This window comes from Chlorocebus sabaeus, chromosome 22 (genome assembly GCF_047675955.1).
Source record: "Chlorocebus sabaeus isolate Y175 chromosome 22, mChlSab1.0.hap1, whole genome shotgun sequence".
NCBI classification, from domain to species: domain Eukaryota; kingdom Metazoa; phylum Chordata; class Mammalia; order Primates; family Cercopithecidae; genus Chlorocebus; species Chlorocebus sabaeus.
Genome location: NC_132925.1, coordinates 97645975 through 97664388, shown reverse-complemented (window position 1 = coordinate 97664388; position 18414 = coordinate 97645975). Strand labels below are relative to the sequence as shown.

The window sequence follows — 18414 nt, the reverse complement described above, 5'->3', positions numbered from 1 at the left end:
ATTAAAATGGATTGTTTAAAAAGTTTTAGATTATAGTTTTACTTTATTTCAGTGATATGTTTTATGTTTTAATTTATATAGAAAGTATACCTTATCAGAACTAGTCATCATCTTGTTCTGTCAGTACTCTGTATTTTAGGTATTTGTGTGGGGAAGAGCCTGCATGTGGCAAAGGCCTAAGAGTTAAAGTCACACAGTTAAATCGGTAGTTGGCTAGTGGATGAGCAGTTCAGTTGAATTATCTTGAATGCCTTGATCCTTAAAGGTGAGAAAGAAGTGGGATTAAAGCCACATGGATAGAGAAAATTGACGGTCAGTTTAATGCTTTTATGCATCAAGACTGATTCATATTGAGGGGAGGTATCCTCAAAAACTTACACGAATCATGGCATCTTGACATCTTACCTGGCAGTGACCTGGCATTAGAACCTTGTCCTAATTGGAGCTGAGATTTTTTTTTTTTTTTTTTTTGAGACGGAGTCTCACTCTGTTGCCTAGGCTGGAGTGCAGTGGCATAGTCTCAGCTCACTGCAACCTCCACCTCCCAGGTTCAAGTGATTTTCCTGCCTCAGCCTCCCAAGTAGCTGGGACTATAGGCACACGTCACCAGGCCCAGCTAATTTTTGTATTTTTGTAGAGACGGGCTTTCACCCTGTTAACCAGGCTGGTCTCAGACTCCTGGCTTCAAGTGATCTGCCCGCCTTGGCCTCCCAAAGGGCTGGGATTACTGGTGTGAGCCACCACACCTGACCTGGAGCTGAGATCTTAAAGTCAGAGTGGAAGACAAAAAGCACAGTTGGCTAAAATTGCCCTTGAAAAATTCCCTAAATCTTCAGCAACTGGGCCACCAAGGCAAAAGCCAAGAATCAGCTGCTTTTGTTGCCTCCTTGTTTGATACATAGGCCCAAGGTCAGGAGCAGTGACTGGGTGAAAGGGCCGAGAAGGGCTTGTGGTAGGAAGGAGCCAGGCGGAGTCAGGCCAGCAGGGTGTTCCTGCAGCTTTGCCCAGGCGAGGCAGCTAGAGCAAAGCTGAGCCAGCTCGTATCCTGTCCCCACTTCAGTCCACCACAGACCACAGAAGTGGGGTTCAGACAGGCTTGTGAGAAGTTGGTTTGGGGGCTTGATGGGTCTGGAAAGAAAAGTCTGGTATGCTCGATTCACAGACCCTTGGGTACAGAGAAGTTCCTTCCCGTTGTCTACATTGAGAGAGTTGATGTGAGTTCCCACGCTGTTGGGAACACTTTTCGATTCAGCCTGGTTCGGTGGCAGTTGTGAGGGAGTTTGGTTGTTATGGACAGAGTGGATGGTTGGCTCACACCCACCTGTATTAGGAGATGCTAAGGAAAGCCCTGTGCTCTTCCATCAGAATATATATTAAGCCAGAGTAAAACAGGCCAACTGCCACCTGCAAGTGGAAAAATGAATGAAGAATGAAAGAATTGATTCCTTCAAAACAAACAGCATAGAGTCAGCTCTGCTTAAAATATCCAGAACAAAGCCCACTTGTTGAGCATTTTCTCTCTGGTGTCCTCACCTCTGAACACTACAGAGGGCCCCCTGGTGCTCCTGGAGGCACGTGGGTTGCTGAGGAGTAGGTGTCTGAACCTGACACCCTTCTAATGTGGAGGGCTCTTGAGGGAGCACCTGGTGTTGAGGGGAGGAGCTGTGCAACCGCACTGCCTAGTGAAGCACAGGTGAAGTGCTCTCTTGTGCTGGCCTTGAATGCACCAGCAGGGAAAGGTCTTGATGCAGCTCAGCCAGGCCAGCTCCCTTCACCTATTGGTGTCTGCCACAGAAGGAAGGACAAGAGGACAAAAGGTCATGGGGTCCAGCTTTGTTGGTGTCTGAAGACTACAAAGGGATTTCTGCATTTGCCCTTTTGACATTTTAACAGCATTCTAAAAATCCCCCTTTCTCTGGAAGATACCCCAGGGGCACTTGAGAGAATTTGTGACCCTCTGCACAGTGCTGTGAAATTGTTTATCTCTTAAATCACATACTTTTTAGGTGAAACAGGGTAGGCAACTTGGCGTAGTGGGAAGAAGAGTCGACTTTTAATTTTGCAGAAACCAAAAATAAGTTGTGCAGAAACCAGAAAAAGATCTTGTGATTTGTGATTCGAAATCTCTGTGATAGAAACCTCCCAGCTTCCTGCTGGCCAGATGTCTGATCACCGAGGAGCTCAGGGATCTCTACGGAGCTACAGGAGCAGTCGAGGGCTCTGTTGAAGAAATGCTTAAGCAGAGAAAAAATAAATACCAAGCCTCTGTGAAGCCCAGAACTAAGGCCTTTAAAAGTGTCATCTTGTACCACATGTTACAGTTTAAAATCACTTTTGTATTTTTTAAAACAAGCTGCACTGCTGCATCTGAAACGGCTCTTAATTCCCCCACTCCCCACATCCAGAGAAAACACTTGTTAAAGCCACACGAATCCCTAGAATAGTGCTTATATTAATGATGACTTGTAGGGCAAACTCTGCAGCTTTTCCCACGTGAACTCATCATAGAACTTTTTTCCCCTGAAAATATCATGGGCAGAGTTACATAATGAAGAGACAGGAAAGTCTTTAGAGCACCTTCCATGCCCTGATATTTTAGTCTTTTAGGAAGAGATAAAGCATTGCTTCTTCCCTATCTGTTTAATGGAAAGGGAACTATTTCTCATACAGGTGACAGTAAAGACAAGTCTTCCTCTCCCCTTTCCACCCCTCAAGCAAAAGGCAACAAAGTCATTGGAAGCTGGGCATTAAACAACTAAAATATACTGATATTCCTAGGGGATAGCTCAAGACATACCCTTAATCTGGATGGACAATGGCTTTTATTTTCAATAGATTTGTTTTTACTTGGATAGAACAGGCTGGCCTGTGGGTGCCACTGTTGGGGTGTGTGTGTGTGTATTGGTTGAGGAGTTTATAGAACTTGAAAAGCAGATCCAAGTCATGTGACAGCAGCATCCCACTACACGCTCAAGTTAAGAAAAGGAAAGAAAGGTCAGGGCATAGGGTTTATTTTATATAAGTTGGCCACTTCCCAAGAGTGACAAAAAGAACATGGAAGGCCCTCAGTGCATCGCAAAGGTGGAGTCCCTTTTCCAAGATTTTGAGATGCTTTTGTAAATTTACATTTATAGAAGTTATTTATGTGAGTTTTTAAAAATAGCTTGGGTATGCGGCATGCGTTCTCAGAGGCTTCCTCAGAAGTAGCTGTGTCTGGGTGTGTATTGCACCCTGAATTTCCCCATAGCAACATACCAAGTATGGTTGCATTTTCCAGTGTCTCTGTGTGGGCTCATGTGAGGGTTCTTTTAAGGACTAGGTTTTATGGCAGCCTTTAGAGAGAAGAAAGCTGCTGTTGTCCCCAGCACTTCCCAGGGATGGGGGAAGGAGAGTGCCATTAGAAGGGAAGGAAATGCATGAGCAGGTATGTACTAATTGTATTATGGGTGGCCAGACGGGCAGAATTCCAACCATCCTGCAAATCCCTGTGGAACCTCTGGGCCCCACCGGAGTATCCCAGCCTCTTCTGTGCTCCCTTCTCACCATGAAAGCACTGGGCCATGGGAAGCAGTGGGCTTCCTACCTATCTTCCCTGGGAGGCCTGAGCAGTCCACAGAGCAGCAGCCACCCTGCTCTATATAGTGCAGTCTGAGGGGAATCCAGGGAGTGGGGGCCGTGTCAGGGCTCCCCCGTCACCGGCTGCAGCAGAAGGATCCCAGCCACCCAGTTTTGCAGTCAGTCCCAGGCATCATGGGCTCCTGAGAGCATGGGCAGTCAGTGCCACTGATCAAGTATACCTGTTCCAGGCAGAAGGCTCACCAGAGTCCAACCAGAGAGAGTAGGTGAGCTCTCACTCTGTATACAGAGTGAAAGTAAGAGTGGCTCTCACTCTCGCAGAGTCCTCTGATGTGTCCACCTGTAGCTAGCTGAAGGATGTGTGCTTGCATGTGGTATGTTTTCAGAACAAAACATCTGCACGACAGCCACGGGCAGTTCATCAACATAGGAGATCTTGAATAATAATCAAGGATTAATTAAGTTTAAAGCGTATGTCACATTTTGTGCCAGTGTCAGAATCTGGGGGAAGAAGAACAATTTAAAAAGAATTAGGGTTTTTATTGGTAAATCCAAATTCATTCCTAAATCAAATGATGAAAATATTTGTTGTTGTTAATACTCTAACCCGTCTCTTCACAACACTAGGAAGCCCTCCACTCAGGTTGAGAGAAAGAATAAGAATTTAAATAGGGAGTTAAAACTTTAAATCGAAGAAACTCTATCCTTTGAGCTCCCAAATGAGCAGCATGGGATGAACACATAATACCATCTTCTGCAGAGAACTTTCCATTTAGATAAAGAAGGGGGCTTTGATGTGTGGCATGGGCTTGGTGACCTCACAGTGAGCCCTCACCCCAACCCCCCATTTCCTGCCAAGAAGGATGTTTTATGTTTTCTTTCTTCCTTTTTTTTTTTTTTTTAAGAACTTGCTCTCTTCCTGCACCCAGGGCTTTAGGAATCAGCCCGTTGCTTCTCTGTAGCAAGCATGAGGAGCCTCTGATGATCCCAGTCTTGGGTGACTTACTGTCTCTCTGTTGTGTCTCAAGGAAGGGAGGTGCAGCAGCGGCCTGGCAGTCAGTGGTGACATGCGGAGAGCCCACGGGTCCAGGCGTCCTGGTGGTATTTTGGAGGGGCCGAGTCTCTGGCTTTAGCACTTTGGAAACTTGTTGATCTTCCTTGGTCTTCTATGGCTATTCATTGCTTCTGGGGAATGGTGACTTGCGAATTTTTAGCAGCCTTTTCCTATCCCCAAAACCCATTTGTATAAGATGGGTTTGCTTCTGCTGATGCAACTATGTCTCTAAAATGTCCATCTCACACTCCCTATTGCAATTGAAGATCCAATATGTAAGAGGGTGGAGGACGAAGTGAACATTTGTGACCTTTTGATTTGATATTCTGGCCATGTGTTTAAATGGGGGTATGCTTCTAATTTTAAATCTAGCCTTCCCTTGTTTGATTTCTTTTAAATGTTATCACTCTTTCAACTGTGTTGTCTTATTTCCCCCTCTCCTCCTTCCCAAATAACCCCTCATGGCTGTTATTTGGGGTACGCTTCCCAGGCTTTCTGTTATTTTTGTTTCTAGACCTTATTGCAGTAAGAGAGTCGTGATTGTTTGGTTGCCTTCTCTTCATAGCTTACTCCATTTTTGTTTTGCTTGTGGTAGTTTCTTACTTATTGGAGTTCCTGAGCCATTGTGTTCACTGATTAAGAAAGATTCATAAAGGCTATTTTTATGTGTTTTTTTTCCTTCCCTCCTGCTTTGCTTGGAGCTCCCCGTGGCTGAGAGTTTTCTCCTGTGGCCGTGGTGCTGGCTGTCGTGCCAGGTGCCGTGGGAGCCTGCTTTGACACACAGACCCGAGTCAGACCTTAAAAATCAGGGCAAACCGTCTTGCCTTGTTCCTCTAATCACCGTCACTTTTGTACTCTGGATTTGTCCTGCCTGCCTTTAATTTGTGTCTCCAGCATTTTTTTTGGTTTGTTTCATCGGGTTCCTGGTTTTCTTTTAAGACATAGTCAACTGTGTGGACCTGTAGGTTTGGGGCAGCAACCAATTCCATTGTTTTCCTTTTTGTCAAATCCAAGAGAAAATATACCATTAGGAGCTAGAAGATTCTAGTTCACAGCCTTTTGAATCTTCGTGGCCTTTGAATCCTCACGGCCTCTGATATCTGAATCAGTTTTCTCCCAGGAGGTCTCTGGGGGCTGAGCTGCTACAGGGGCAGAGGGTGGGGTGGGCTTGGGTGGGAGAATCATCCCGGCACTTCATCGTGCATGCTATTTGGGGCAGTATCTTTTTTCTTTTTTTTTTTTTCCTTTTTTTTTTCTCCCCCTGATGCTCGAGTTATGAATGAGGATGACCTCTGCAATCATGATGTCTCCCATAGACTCTGTTGCTTGTTCCTTTGCCAGCTTTCTCATGCATGGTCCTAACACTTCCATGATTTACTTTGCTCCAGACCCATAGTCTTCAGCCGCCTCAGCAATAACTTGTTTGAGCATTAAAAGGAAGTAAATTGGGAACAACTTGTTGCCATCTCATTTTCATTAGAAATCAGACATCTTAGAGATGTCAAGAAAGCAGCTGGCACCTAGAGGGTGAAGGGACCTGTGCTCTCACACCGCGGTGTGTCAGACCAGACCTGATCCTGGAGCTTAAGACCCTGGAGAGCCCTGATCTCTGTAACTCTTCCCACGTTGTTGCTGAGGCAGCTGAAGTCCATCTCCCACCGTAACAATCACAAATAGACAGTAGTGGAGCCAGCATCCCCAAGCCCCTTTTTGTGTAAGCAGAAAGGGAGCTATGAGCCTTGCCCTGTTCCCAGGTACCAAGTGCCTCTCCCTGCGTGTACCTCTGCCCTTCCTCTGAGCAGAGCTTTGGTACCTGTTGCCAATGCAAAGAAATGTAAAGCAGCAAAAGAAGATAGCAGGTTCTGACCTGAGGAGGGAAACCAAATTTATCCCACAAAGGCCCATTACCCCGCCCCCCTCGCCTCCCACCCCCAGACTGGATCCACTACTGGCCCAAGAATACTGATGAGAAACCTTGTCTGGATTGGGTCGGAAGCTGGAATTCGGTGCTCTGCAGACCAGTGCTCAAAATTGTGGTTATTTTTGAGGACTCGCCTTCAATCCAGAACATTTGCGTTTCACCTTCCTCGCCCAGATCCAGTTAACAAGGTAGCTCATCACTTCTTGCATCTGTTGAGTGACATGCTGGATTTTAATTTTTATTGTGGTTGTACTTGGATGCAAGGAATATGTTTTGTTCCTCCCAATTTAGCGCACCATCCTGGGAAGTGCATGTCTCAGACCAACTCCACCTTCACCTTCACCACCTGTCGCATTCTGCATCCTTCAGATGAGCTCACTCGGGTCACACCAAGGTAAGGGACCCTGGCTCTGGGATGGGCAGGGGTGCAGTGAGGTTGGGGCACTCCCTTCCCTGCAAGGCTTAATATTGAGGAAAGCCAAGTAGAGAGGCTCATAGAAAAACCAACTCAAGCCAATTTAAACATCTCAGCATTTGCAGGCACTTGTTCTGGGTCCCATCTTTTCTTTTGTTGTTGTTTTGTGTGTGTGTGTGTGTGTGTGTGTGTGTGTGGGGTTCTTTTTTTTTTTTTTTTTTCCTTGCAGCAGAGTTTTGCTCTGTTGCCCAGGCTGGAGTGCTGTGGCATGATCTTGGCTCACTGCAACCTCCACCTCCTGGGTTCGAGCCCATCTTTCCTTTTGAATTGAGGCTATTATTTATTTGGATCCGGCTCAGATAAAGAGACCTGGACCCACCTTCAGTTCCCCTTTTAGTTGCCCATTTAGTTGGCCATGGAATGGATTCTTAGGCCCCTCGGTAACCAGCTGAAGTTGACACTACCACAGGCCCTGCGGCTAAAGTCTGTTGGATTTTTTGCCCCAAAGTTTGTCAATAGAGCACAGAGTTCTTTTATTTATGGATGGAGTTACTGAGCCCTGTGGAACCCCTTGTGCCTCTGCAATAGGCCACAGGAACCATGCACTACGGCCAAACTTTAATGACCAAAATGAGAAGACTCCAAGACTAAGCCACATGCCCAGCATGGTCCTTTTCTCTCTGGAGCACCATCTATGGGGAGGACTTGTCTGGTATGAGTTGGTCTGTTTGGCCTGATTTCAGGCCTTTCACTGGTGCCAGCAAAAATGAAAATGCTCTCCCCTAACAGAGTGGAGAGACCCCCTCAGCCGTTTCCTCTGTGATGCAAGATGCTGGGTTGCTGGAAGATAAAGCCGAAGGGGTGGGAGCAGTCAGCCAGGGAGCACCTTAAACTATGAATAATTCTCCACAGGTCATGTGAGGAGGACGACGAAGCAGCCATATACCCCGTTGAGCTGAGAGGAGATATAGGGCAGAGAGTCTGAGCCCACGGGTGAGGCAGGGGGTGAGCACACCGCCAGCAGTGCCTGCCCTGGCAGGGCCCTGTGGAAGGAGCTGTGTGTGCACGCGTGGCCGCCACTAACCCGGGGACTTAGGCGTGGATGTGTCTCTGTGGTTGTGCCTGGCTAACTCGGCCTTGATGGTCGATGCCCCTAACCCATCTAAACACCCCCAGTCAAGCCGAGTGCCAGCACTAATAAAGGCCTAACCCTAAGTTCTCACCAGACGGGGATCATAAATATTAGCTTTGTCTTCTCCGTCTCCCTGCCCCTGGAGAACTTGGCTTCCCCGTTCTGTGGCTTTATGTTGGGAAGGGATTGTTTTCAAAACCATGGAACCAAGCTTCCCACTATGAGAGGCTGGTGCCCTGGATAACTAGATGGCACTCCTGACTGTAGCCATAGGACTTAAACCACATGTGGGTCTTCATGTGGCTGTGTCAGGGCTGAACGAAGCCTGGGAAGAAAGTAGCAAGAAAAGGCTTTTTCTTTTTTTTGTTTTTTTGCCTGAGTTTGAAAGAAAGGCTGCTTGAAATAAAATGGAAACAAATCAACTGAAACAAACAAAATGGAAACAGAATCTCCCTAGGGATGGCCATATCAACATGATTTTAAGTTTAGAGCTTTCTTGCCCTTTATTGAAGGTACATCAACATTTGTAAAACTTCACACATGCCTTTTGAAAAAATCCACGTTTAACCTTAGGAATCTGTTGTGGTTTCTAATCATGCTTTTCTGTGTCCCCCAGCCCACCAGCATCCCCACCCTTGAGCTTGTGTGAGATGGGCCTGTTCTAGAATCCCCACCCTGTGCTGACCTCCAAGGGCTGAGGTCACCTGAGTGTGGAGCCAGATGGTGCCCCTAGCTTGTACGTTGCTTTGAACCTCATGCTCCCCATGAGGGAGGGGGCCCCTTCTCTGGTCTTTCCAAAGACCTGCTCGAGAATGGGCCCTTTTCTTTCCCATTCCCTCCTTTGGTGCCTTTCCCAGAGTACATGGACTTCCTTCTGCCAGACTGGGGAGAGAAGCCTCCATTCCCACCTCCTGGGGACCATGCAGCTGACCTGCTCCAAGGCACACTGGCAGCCCCAGCAAAATCCTGGAGCTGACACCAGCGCATGTCCCATGAGACTGTTAGGAGGGCTGTGCATCTTTGCTCCTTGGTTGCTCATTGAGAAGCAGTATAGGGTTTCCATGCCTCTTTGGCCTCCCCCCGGATCCCTGTAGCAGCTGTTAAAAGAGAACCTTTCCAAGCTTTGCACAGTGACAGTATCATAGCCAATGAGGTTTATTACTAGGTGAAAAATTTCCCCAATACCCTGCCGTGATGACTTGAAATATAGGCAGCATTGGCAATTTTTGACAGTCTCTAGGGATACTGAATTATTAGGTTGGTGCAAAAGTAATTGCAATTATAAAAAAAAAAAAAAAAAAAGAGAGAGAACCTTTCCTGCTTTTTAAGCAGACAACAATGCATTTCCCTCTGCTGCCCTTCTGGAAGCTTTTCTGTCCTAATGGACTCCATGACTGGATCCCAATTGCTGGAACCTAGTGAGTCCCTAGTGAGCACAACACAAGTGAACAAACAAATCTTTCTCCTATCCTTGGGTAACTCAGGCTCCACACATTTCAGTGGGCCTTTCCCTGGGTAGTGCCATTGATGTAGATCTCTTCATATGAGACATGTCTCCCCCCGACCCTCTAACTCCACTGGTTAGAATGGATTTGGGCAAGGATATAAGAAGGGTTAAGGGCAGCACGGTGCAGAGGAAAGGGCTCTGCACCTGGGATTCAGGAGCTCAGGGCCACAACTGACTGGATGGGCACAGCCTGGCCTCAGTCCACACACTGTGGCCATCCTTTCCCTTCCTAAGATAAGGAATATCTCATCTCCCAGAGTCCTGGTTCACGTCTTGTTTCAGGGAGAAGTAGGTACTAGAAAGGAACACTGGAATCTGGGTAAATTTGATGGGGAAAGAATGCCTTTTTGCCAAAGGGCTTCCTTTCCTGTTCTCTAACAGATTTAGAGTCCCTCCACTTGGGTTATCCACTTTACAGCCAGATGTGACACCAAGTAAACCCCTAACTCTGAGCCTGTTTCTTCATCTGCAAAGGGGACAACTGTACCCACCAACCAGGGATGGGCAAAGGGGATCATGTGCAGCTTCCTGTTAACTTAAACCATGCTTCTCTTGAAGGGTGAGAGGGAGGAGCACACATGGACAGAGCCTTTGGGGGCCTCAGCTGGGGAACCCTCTCATCGTGTCCTGGGTCGTCCCTCTACCCCCTGCAGGAGACTGGCCACTGACCCTTTCTATGGAGCTCGTGGGTATTTCTGGTGAATAACCTGTCATCTCTTCTTTCAGCCTTAACTCAGCCCCAACTCCAGCTTGTGGCAGCTCCAGCCACTTGAAATCCACGCCGGTGGCCACACCATGCACTCCACGGAGACTGAGCCTGGCTGAGTCCTTCACTAACACCCGTGAGTCCACGACCACCATGAGCACATCCCTCGGGCTCGTGTGGCTGTTGAAGGAGCGGGGCATTTCTGCGGCTGTGTACGACCCCCAGAGCTGGGACAGGGCCGGCCGGGGCTCTCTCCTGCACTCCTACACACCCAAGATGGCTGTGATCCCCTCTACTCCGCCGAACTCGCCTATGCAGACACCCACATCCTCCCCACCCTCCTTTGAGTTCAAGTGCACGAGCCCTCCCTACGACAACTTCCTGGCTTCCAAGCCGGCCAGCTCCATCCTGAGGGAAGTGAGAGAAAAGAATGTCCGCAGCAGTGAGAGCCAGACCGACGTGTCCGTCTCCAACCTCAACCTCGTGGACAAAGTCAGGAGGTTTGGGGTGGCCAAAGTGGTGAACTCAGGGCGAGCCCATGTCCCCACCTTGACTGAGGAGCAGGGACCTCTCCTCTGTGGGCCCCCGGGGCCAGCACCAGCCCTTGTCCCCAGAGGCCTGGTACCTGAGGGCCTGCCCCTCGGATGCCCCACTGTCACCAGTGCCATCGGTGGGCTGCAGCTGAATAGTGGCATCCGGCGGAATCGCAGCTTCCCCACCATGGTGGGATCTAGCATGCAGATGAAGGCCCCCGTGACTCTCACCTCGGGCATCTTGATGGGTGCTAAGCTCTCCAAACAAACTAGCTTACGGTGAGGACTGGAGGGGGGCCGGTTGCCCTGGAGGAGACCCATGTTCTCCTCTCTTGCTCCCACCTCCCTCTCTTCCCCTTACAGTGCACTTCCTCCCTCTGCCCTTCTCTGTCCACCCCCTCCTGAGCTAGACAAATCAACCTCGTGCCTAATGGAGGAAGAGTGGAACCTTTGTAAAATGTGTACATAGGACTTGGAGACCTCGTGTCCACCCTGCTCTTTCTTCCGATCCCACAGGAAGTGCCCCTGCACTGTCATCACTCTCACGAGGACGTCACCTGTGCTAACCTGGGGGAAGGTGGGGTCCTTTCTTCTTTCCTTTTGAGAAGCACTGAAACTCCCAAGTGTGTTCTTATCCCATGGATAGGAAACCAGTGAATTCCGTGGCTGGCACACCACGAGCTGTCAACGCGGCACGGGTCATAACATATCTGGGTGTCATCGGACACCTCGCCTCACCCACCCTGTAGGAGCGTAAGGAGCCTCCATCCTCAGCCATGTGCCGCTGACGTGGCTTTCCTGATCGGAGGGCTTTTCTTTCTTTTATGGGTGGCCCAGCTTCTTCAAGACCTTCACTACTCTGCCTCAGTGGACAGTCGTTTCCTTTCTGAGGTGTGACCTTTTGTTTTCATGCCTTCCCCTTGAAGTCATCCTGTGTTTTGTAATCAGCTGTCAGGCCAAATGTCTGACCCGAAAGAGAATGTATTTACACTCGTGCTGCGTTCAGCAGCCCCTCTGTGTTCTGTGTGATTTGTTTTACTTTTCCTTTTTTTTAAATATATATGCAGGGAAGTAATGGTACTGGTAGTGTATGTTTTCTATGTGGTTCAAATATGAATTTCAAACACACCAAGCCGCTAATGAGATAGCAGCTTTTTTCTGGGACCCAGAGTCACAACCAAATTGATTTAAGACCAGACCCAAGACACCTTTAACAATAAGAATGAAAGGAAAAAGGATAGGGAAAAAGCTTATTTAAAGAAACGTGTCAACACCAAACGTAGAGGGGAAGAACCACAACTAGGCATAATACCAAACTGGTTCCAGGGGGAAACAAGGCTTTGGCATTCCACTGGCTCCAGCGCTTCCTCGAAAACCCAAGACTGGCCAGGGTGCTGTCACCGTGCAGTCTTTGATTGCAGTCATTCAGTGCCCACGTTTTGCCTTCTTGTTTCAGAAGAGCACGTGGTCACAACAAAGTATTTTCTTTCCCTCCAAAGCCTTTTGTCTCCTTGTGCCACTTTTTATCCTTAGGAAAAGATCCAGGTGCTTGTGAAAAGAACCATGAATGCAACAAGGGAGGCTGGTCCTGTTGCTGTCGCCGATGAAATTTTTAACTTTTATTTATTATTTATGTCTGCCGTATTTTAAATAAACATTCTCGTTCCTTCCAGTTCCAGTCATAGTGTGTCTGTGGCATTCCAGTCCAACCACATAATTTATTTATTCTAATTTGAGGGCTGCACTGTACATCATGGTGTCCCGTGACACTGTGTTCCAGACATTTATGGAAGGAAAACATCCCATGTAAATGAAACCGTCATTCGGTGTCCTCCCTCGCAGCAGAAGATGTGTCCTTCCATTGAGTGAGGGTGACCTTATGTCCAGCAGGGATACTTTGAGAAAGCCCCTAAGGAGCAAGCCTCAGTCCCACAGTTTCAGACTGTTTATTCTCTGAACACAAGAGTATTGGTTAATTATGTTCTCAGTTCTCCTTGCTGTTACATGTGTGCACTCACTGCAAGTAACTTATATCTTTTTATTTGAATGTATTTTAAAGCGGTAGATAGAATAACAAAGGAATATGAAAACCATGGACTGAATGGACCATTTTATGTATTCAGAGAGAGGAGCCACTCATCGTTGCCAGATATACCATGTAAAAATTGGCAGTTCAGAGGTTGCAATATTTAGTATAGTAAATAAATAAACGATCAACATTGTGCAACCACTACCAAAAAGTGTGTTGTAATGCATCAAAAATCAACAAAATTTTATTCACTAATGAGTATCAATAAAATAAGTTCAAATGATGGAAACCACACCGGTATTCTGATTTGTATTTTGTTTTTATCTTTTCATCAAGGAGACGATCTCTTTATGTAAGACTTGAAAGTGTTTAGCTCTTTGCAAAATTAAATGAAAGGCATATACTTCACATACTGTTATATGCCTTCTTTCTTTTAACATGATATCATACCTTAGACAACTTTCCAATCAGAGTCTGAAGATGTCCCTCACTTTTCAAGGCTGTGTACTATTCCAGTGTGTGCATACACCTGCTGTGAATATATACATGCCTTTATGAACCATCCCTTACAGATGGTCACTGGGATAATTCTTTTTTCTTTCCTTTTTTTTTTTTTTTTTTTTTTTGAGACAGGATCTCACTCCATTGCCCAGGCTGCAGTGCAGTGGTACAAACATGGCTTACTGCAGCCTTGACCACCTGGGCTCAAGTAATCCTCCTGTCTCAGCCTCCCAAGTAGCTAGGATCACAGGTGTGTGCCACCATGCACAGCTAATTTTTTTTTATTTTGTGTGTTTTGTAGAGGTGGGGGTCTCACCATGTTGTCTATGCTGTTCTTGAAGTCCTGGGCTCAAGTGGTCCTCCTGCCTCAGCCTCCCAAAGCACCAAGATTATAGGTGTGAGCCACTGTGCCTGGTGTCACTGGGTTAATTCTTACCTTTTGCTATCAAGGTACTGTAATGTAAAAACCTTACATGTATGCGATTGTCCACATATGTGAATACATCTGTGAAATAAATTCCTAGATGGTTATTGCCAAATTGCCTTTCACAGAGCTGTGTTAAGAGACAACCAAGGACAGTGGAGGTCCACCAGATGGAGAATTGTGAGAAGAACAAAAGAAAATAAATATTCTGCCACCTCAATATTTGAAAGCAGTGAGATTATGCAAACAAACACTGTGGTGGGATGTGGCATCATGGATTTTAAGTCAGGTGCTAACCATTTAGCAATGGTGTGACCTTGGGCAAGCCACTTACCATCTTTAGGTCCTCCGTTTTTTCTTTTTTTTAACCTGTGACATGAGAACAGTAATGCACCTTAGAGTTAACTGTTGAGTAAATGTATTTTGAGCACCTACCATGTGCCAGGCATTGTAGGTACTGGGGACGGGCAAGTGAGCCAGTTTCTGCTGTCACGGAGTGTACAATCTAGAGAGAACAACACCAAGTGTAGAATAACAAGGGCTGTGCAGAGAATTAAAATAGGGTGGTGTGAAGGAGTGAGTGGCTGCTTTGGATTGGACAGTAAGAGAAAGCCACTCCAGGGAGGGGCACTTGAGTGAAGCATGTGAGATCTGGCACAAGAGCATTTCGGCAGAGAGAGCAGCTAGTGTAAAAACCCAGAGGCAGAAAAGCACTTCGGTGCATTCGAAGAACTAAGAGAAGGCCTGTGTGGTAGTGGGCTGGTAGGATCAAGGGAGTGCGGTGGTAGCAGAAATGATGGTGCTCACCAAATGATTCGTCTGATCCCCATTTCCCAGCCATTGCTGTTGGGCAGGTCACATGATTAGTGGCTGGCCAGTGGGCAATAAGCAGAGAAAAATCAGTGCATGACTTTGTGCATGACTCTCTTCCTGTGTGTTAAACCCTCAGGTCACGTATTGAAGTGCTGGAGTCTCCATCATCCTGAGTCCCCAAATATGTGGACCAGAGCTTCCTGCCAACATATTTGACACGTAACCTGATGGAGAAATAAACTTTGTTGTTAAGCCAGTAAGATTTTTTGATAGTGCATTAGAACCCCGGGTATAGGACCTAGGTATCTGTGTTTTAACAAGCCCGCAAGATGATTCTGGTGTGCACCAAAGTTTGAGACCCACTGCACTAGACCAGGTGGAGTTTGGGTGGGAGTTCTGCTGTGGGAGGCAAATTCTCCTTTCCAGCCTCTCTTTGTCTCAGGGCTCTAAGAAGGCCAGATAGCCACAGCCCATCTTACTTGAAGGGAAGGGAGAGAGAGAGTGGGTGGGCTTAACTGCCCAGCAGGGGCAGGGAAAGCTTTGAGGTAAGGTGACCCTGTATCTGGGTTTCCAGGATTTGCCAAGTGGGGGAGGCATTCCAAGCAGATGAAGGATGGAAAGGGGATTCTAGAATGCATTCCTCTATGCCCTTCCTTACAGTAGAAGGAAGGTGAATGACAAATATAGAAGGGACAATAGAATTAGCAAAACAACCATTTGGCCGGTTGCAGTGGCTCATGCCGGTAATCCCAGCACTTTGGGAGGCCAAGATGGGTGGATCACCTGAGGTTGGGAGTTCGAGACCAGCCTGACCAACATGGAGAAACCCTGTCTCTACTAAAAATACAAAATTAGCCGGGCATGGTGGCGCATGCCTGTAATCCCACGTACACAGGAGGCTGAGGCAGGAGAATTGCTTGAACCTGGGAGGCAGAGGTTGCGATAAGCTGAGATCGTGCCATTGCACTCCAGAACAAGAGCGAAACTCTGTCTCAAAAAACAAACAAACAAACAAAAACCCAACCATTTTGAAACCACAATACTAACTAATTCAGACAACAATGGATGTTAAAACCATTGGGTAAAAATTCCTTAGGCAGCAGAATATTTACACCCATTGTATCTTCCCACAAAATGCTTATTAATTTACAAAGGAGGGAAGATATATTTGCAGTGGATAACCCTGTGGTACACCACTTTAAACAAGTTGTAAAATGTAATGTTACCCAAAATAGGACAAACTGCTATAAGACATCACCTGTTATGAGATGTACTGGGAGGGACACGTATCATGCTGTGCTGTTCCTGCCACAAACGCAAAACCTGAACCATGTGGTTGACAAATTGAGGGACATCTATCATTTTGTAAAACAATGTACCTGTCCCTTTAAACATTGTCAGTATCATGACAAAGACTGAGGAACTGTTCCAGATTAAAGGAGGATGAAGAGACAAGGCAACAAATGTAATTCATGATCTGAATGGGATACTGGAGTGGGAAAAAATGCTATAAAAGACAGTGTTGGGACAATCAGAAATTTGAATATAGAGCATGTGTTTTTAAAATTGTATCAATGTGAAATTTACCAAGTTTGATAATTGCACTGTGGATATGTAAGGGCATGTCGTATTTCCTAGGAGCTAAAGGATTAAGATAAAGGGGTTTGGTGTCTGCAAGTCACTTTGAAGTGTTTTCAGAAAAAGTAAAGAATAAACTTAAAAAATAATAAAAAGGTGTAGGAGCAAAAAGAGTTCATTTCAAACGGCGGGAAGCCCTCTACTGATAGATGTTTTGTAAACCCTAGAAGGCATTCTTTTGTCTCGTGTGTGATGGGAGGATGTTCAAGGTGGTTTGGTGCATCTTCCCTGTTCTATGCCAAATTCCTTCATGTGTACCCCAAGCCCTTCTCCCAGCCCAGGAAGTTCAAAAGAGGACGTCATGGCCTAAGGGAGAAGTTGTCAAGGAGGCATTTGGTGAGACCAGAAAACAAAGATAATAAAATTCCTGGTTTTCAAATATGAGGAAGGACAAAGCTGAGTATGTGTTTTGGTGTGAGACCAAAAGATTTAGAAGGAAACTTGTGGAACCAGTTTTTCTCTCTCGCTTTAAAAAAAAAACCATATTTTAAAATGTTTAAAGCATCAAGTTGGTGAAATAGTTTCTCTTTTTACTGCTTACTCCTCCTCTGCTACTCCTGCTTGCCAAACACAAAGGACAAGGACTTCATGCAGATTCTCCAGGCCATGGGTGTTGGAGAGGGATGCCAGCGTTCAACCGGTGTGGAAGCCTTTCTCCTTTCCGTCTGGGCCACATCCAAGGTTATAGGAGAAGCCCCTGATGAGTTTGGGACTCCAAGGGCAGATGAGCTCATTTGGCAGGGGTCCTGGGGAAGTAAGGATGTTCCAGAATCCCTCCCCAGCAACTCACCCCATCACAGGGCAGGGACCACATGGGGCAGTGAGGAAGTACAAGTGCCAGCAGATGCGTCTCAGTGGAGAAGTCCCAGGAGATTCTGAAGTACCTGGCCCCAGACAGATGTAGGAATCATTCCACACATTGCCTGGGAGCAGAGAGGCAGGTACGTCCTGAAGAGCCTTGCCAACAGGACAAAGGAAGTGGACACCAGCCTCCCCCGCAGCTCTAGCCAGGGCCAGCACCCAGAACCTAGATGCCACCTGGGGAGAAGTTGGTGGAGGAGGAAAGTCATGCTGAATTGCCTGAGTCGATTGAGAGCTTATAATAGGGATTAAGTCAAGATTTAGAAAAAAATGAAATTTTTTGTACATCTGAGCTCATGACTCGAAGACTTCATATCCTTAAAGGATTTCTTCTTCCGTAGCCAGCAGAGGGCGCTTGGAGACTGCAAAAGACTTGCCCTAATCCAATCACAAGATCAGATGGGTTTGCTTTTCCCCCGGAAAGTAGTTCAGGGCGGGCAACTCTGCCTCCTGGAGCCCCCAACACCCTCACTGTAAATAGAGTGCTTGTTTCTGCGGGTGCAAGTTGAGAGGAAATGACCAGGAAGAAGGCCTGGCCCCTCACATTCCAGAGCCCCTCCCTGGGGCCAGGAGTCTGGCATCCCTTCTGTAGCTTCGGTGGATTCTCGGGGCTGCTGTGGTTGGCAGGGGGGTGGGGGGCGGGTAGCGTTGCCATGCCAGATCCCCAAGGACTCCTTAGGTGGACGAGTCTTCCCTCCTGAGCCTGGGTTCCTCCGTTCCATTCTTCCTATCAAGATGTCCTGAGTCCTCGCTGAGTCCGACTCAGTTCCATGCTGCTCTGTGGATCCACAGAGGAACGGACACAGTCCCAGCCCATGAGAGGGGCTGCCTCTGCGCGGGCAGCAGGAGTGGTCATGACAGTGGAGGGAGTCCCTGTGCTTGGGGGCTCAGGAGCCACTTGAGGGAAGGCATGAGCATGGTCTCAGTTCTCCAGGGGAACTGGAGGGAGGCATTCCAGAACAAGAGGACAGCATGTGCACAGGCTTGGGGGGCAAGTGAAGAAATTAATCATAGAATGAGGAGGAAGCCACCTTGCCTGTCATGCTGCCACACCCAGGAAGTAGAAAGGCATTTTTAAAAAGAGTTCACAAAACCTATTCTGTATTAGGGTGCTTCCCACCTTGTAAAATCAACCCGCTCCTTTCTAATGCATCTTTTTAGAAAATGTTTTCTTTGCTTTTTTTTTTTTTTGCCTGAAAACATCTGAAAATGAGAGTCTTTTCTCCTTACTACTTTAGCCTGTAGTTCCTAAGTTCTGTAAAGTCACAGCACAGTGACTGAATCCAGGGTTAAAGGAAATGTTT

The 18414-nt window shown here is 47.0% G+C and overlaps 1 protein-coding gene and 1 pseudogene across 12 annotated transcripts in view; both read left to right on the top strand.

Annotated features, from left to right (window-relative positions):
- Positions 1-13167, top strand: part of TRAK1 (trafficking kinesin protein 1) — a 211307-nt gene extending 198140 nt beyond the window's left edge. For 11 of the 12 annotated variants that reach the window (XM_038004113.2, XM_073010311.1, XM_038004110.2 and 8 more), the window contains 2 exons: positions 6843-6945; positions 10332-13167. In XM_038004113.2, the coding sequence (XP_037860041.1) occupies positions 6843-6945; positions 10332-11127 (899 nt within the window). In that variant the 3' untranslated portion in view covers positions 11128-13167. The other variant, XM_038004115.2, reaches the window with a different exon arrangement.
- LOC140709878 (U4 spliceosomal RNA) lies at positions 9218-9341 on the top strand (annotated as a pseudogene).
- Positions 13168-18414: the final 5247 nt, after the last annotated feature.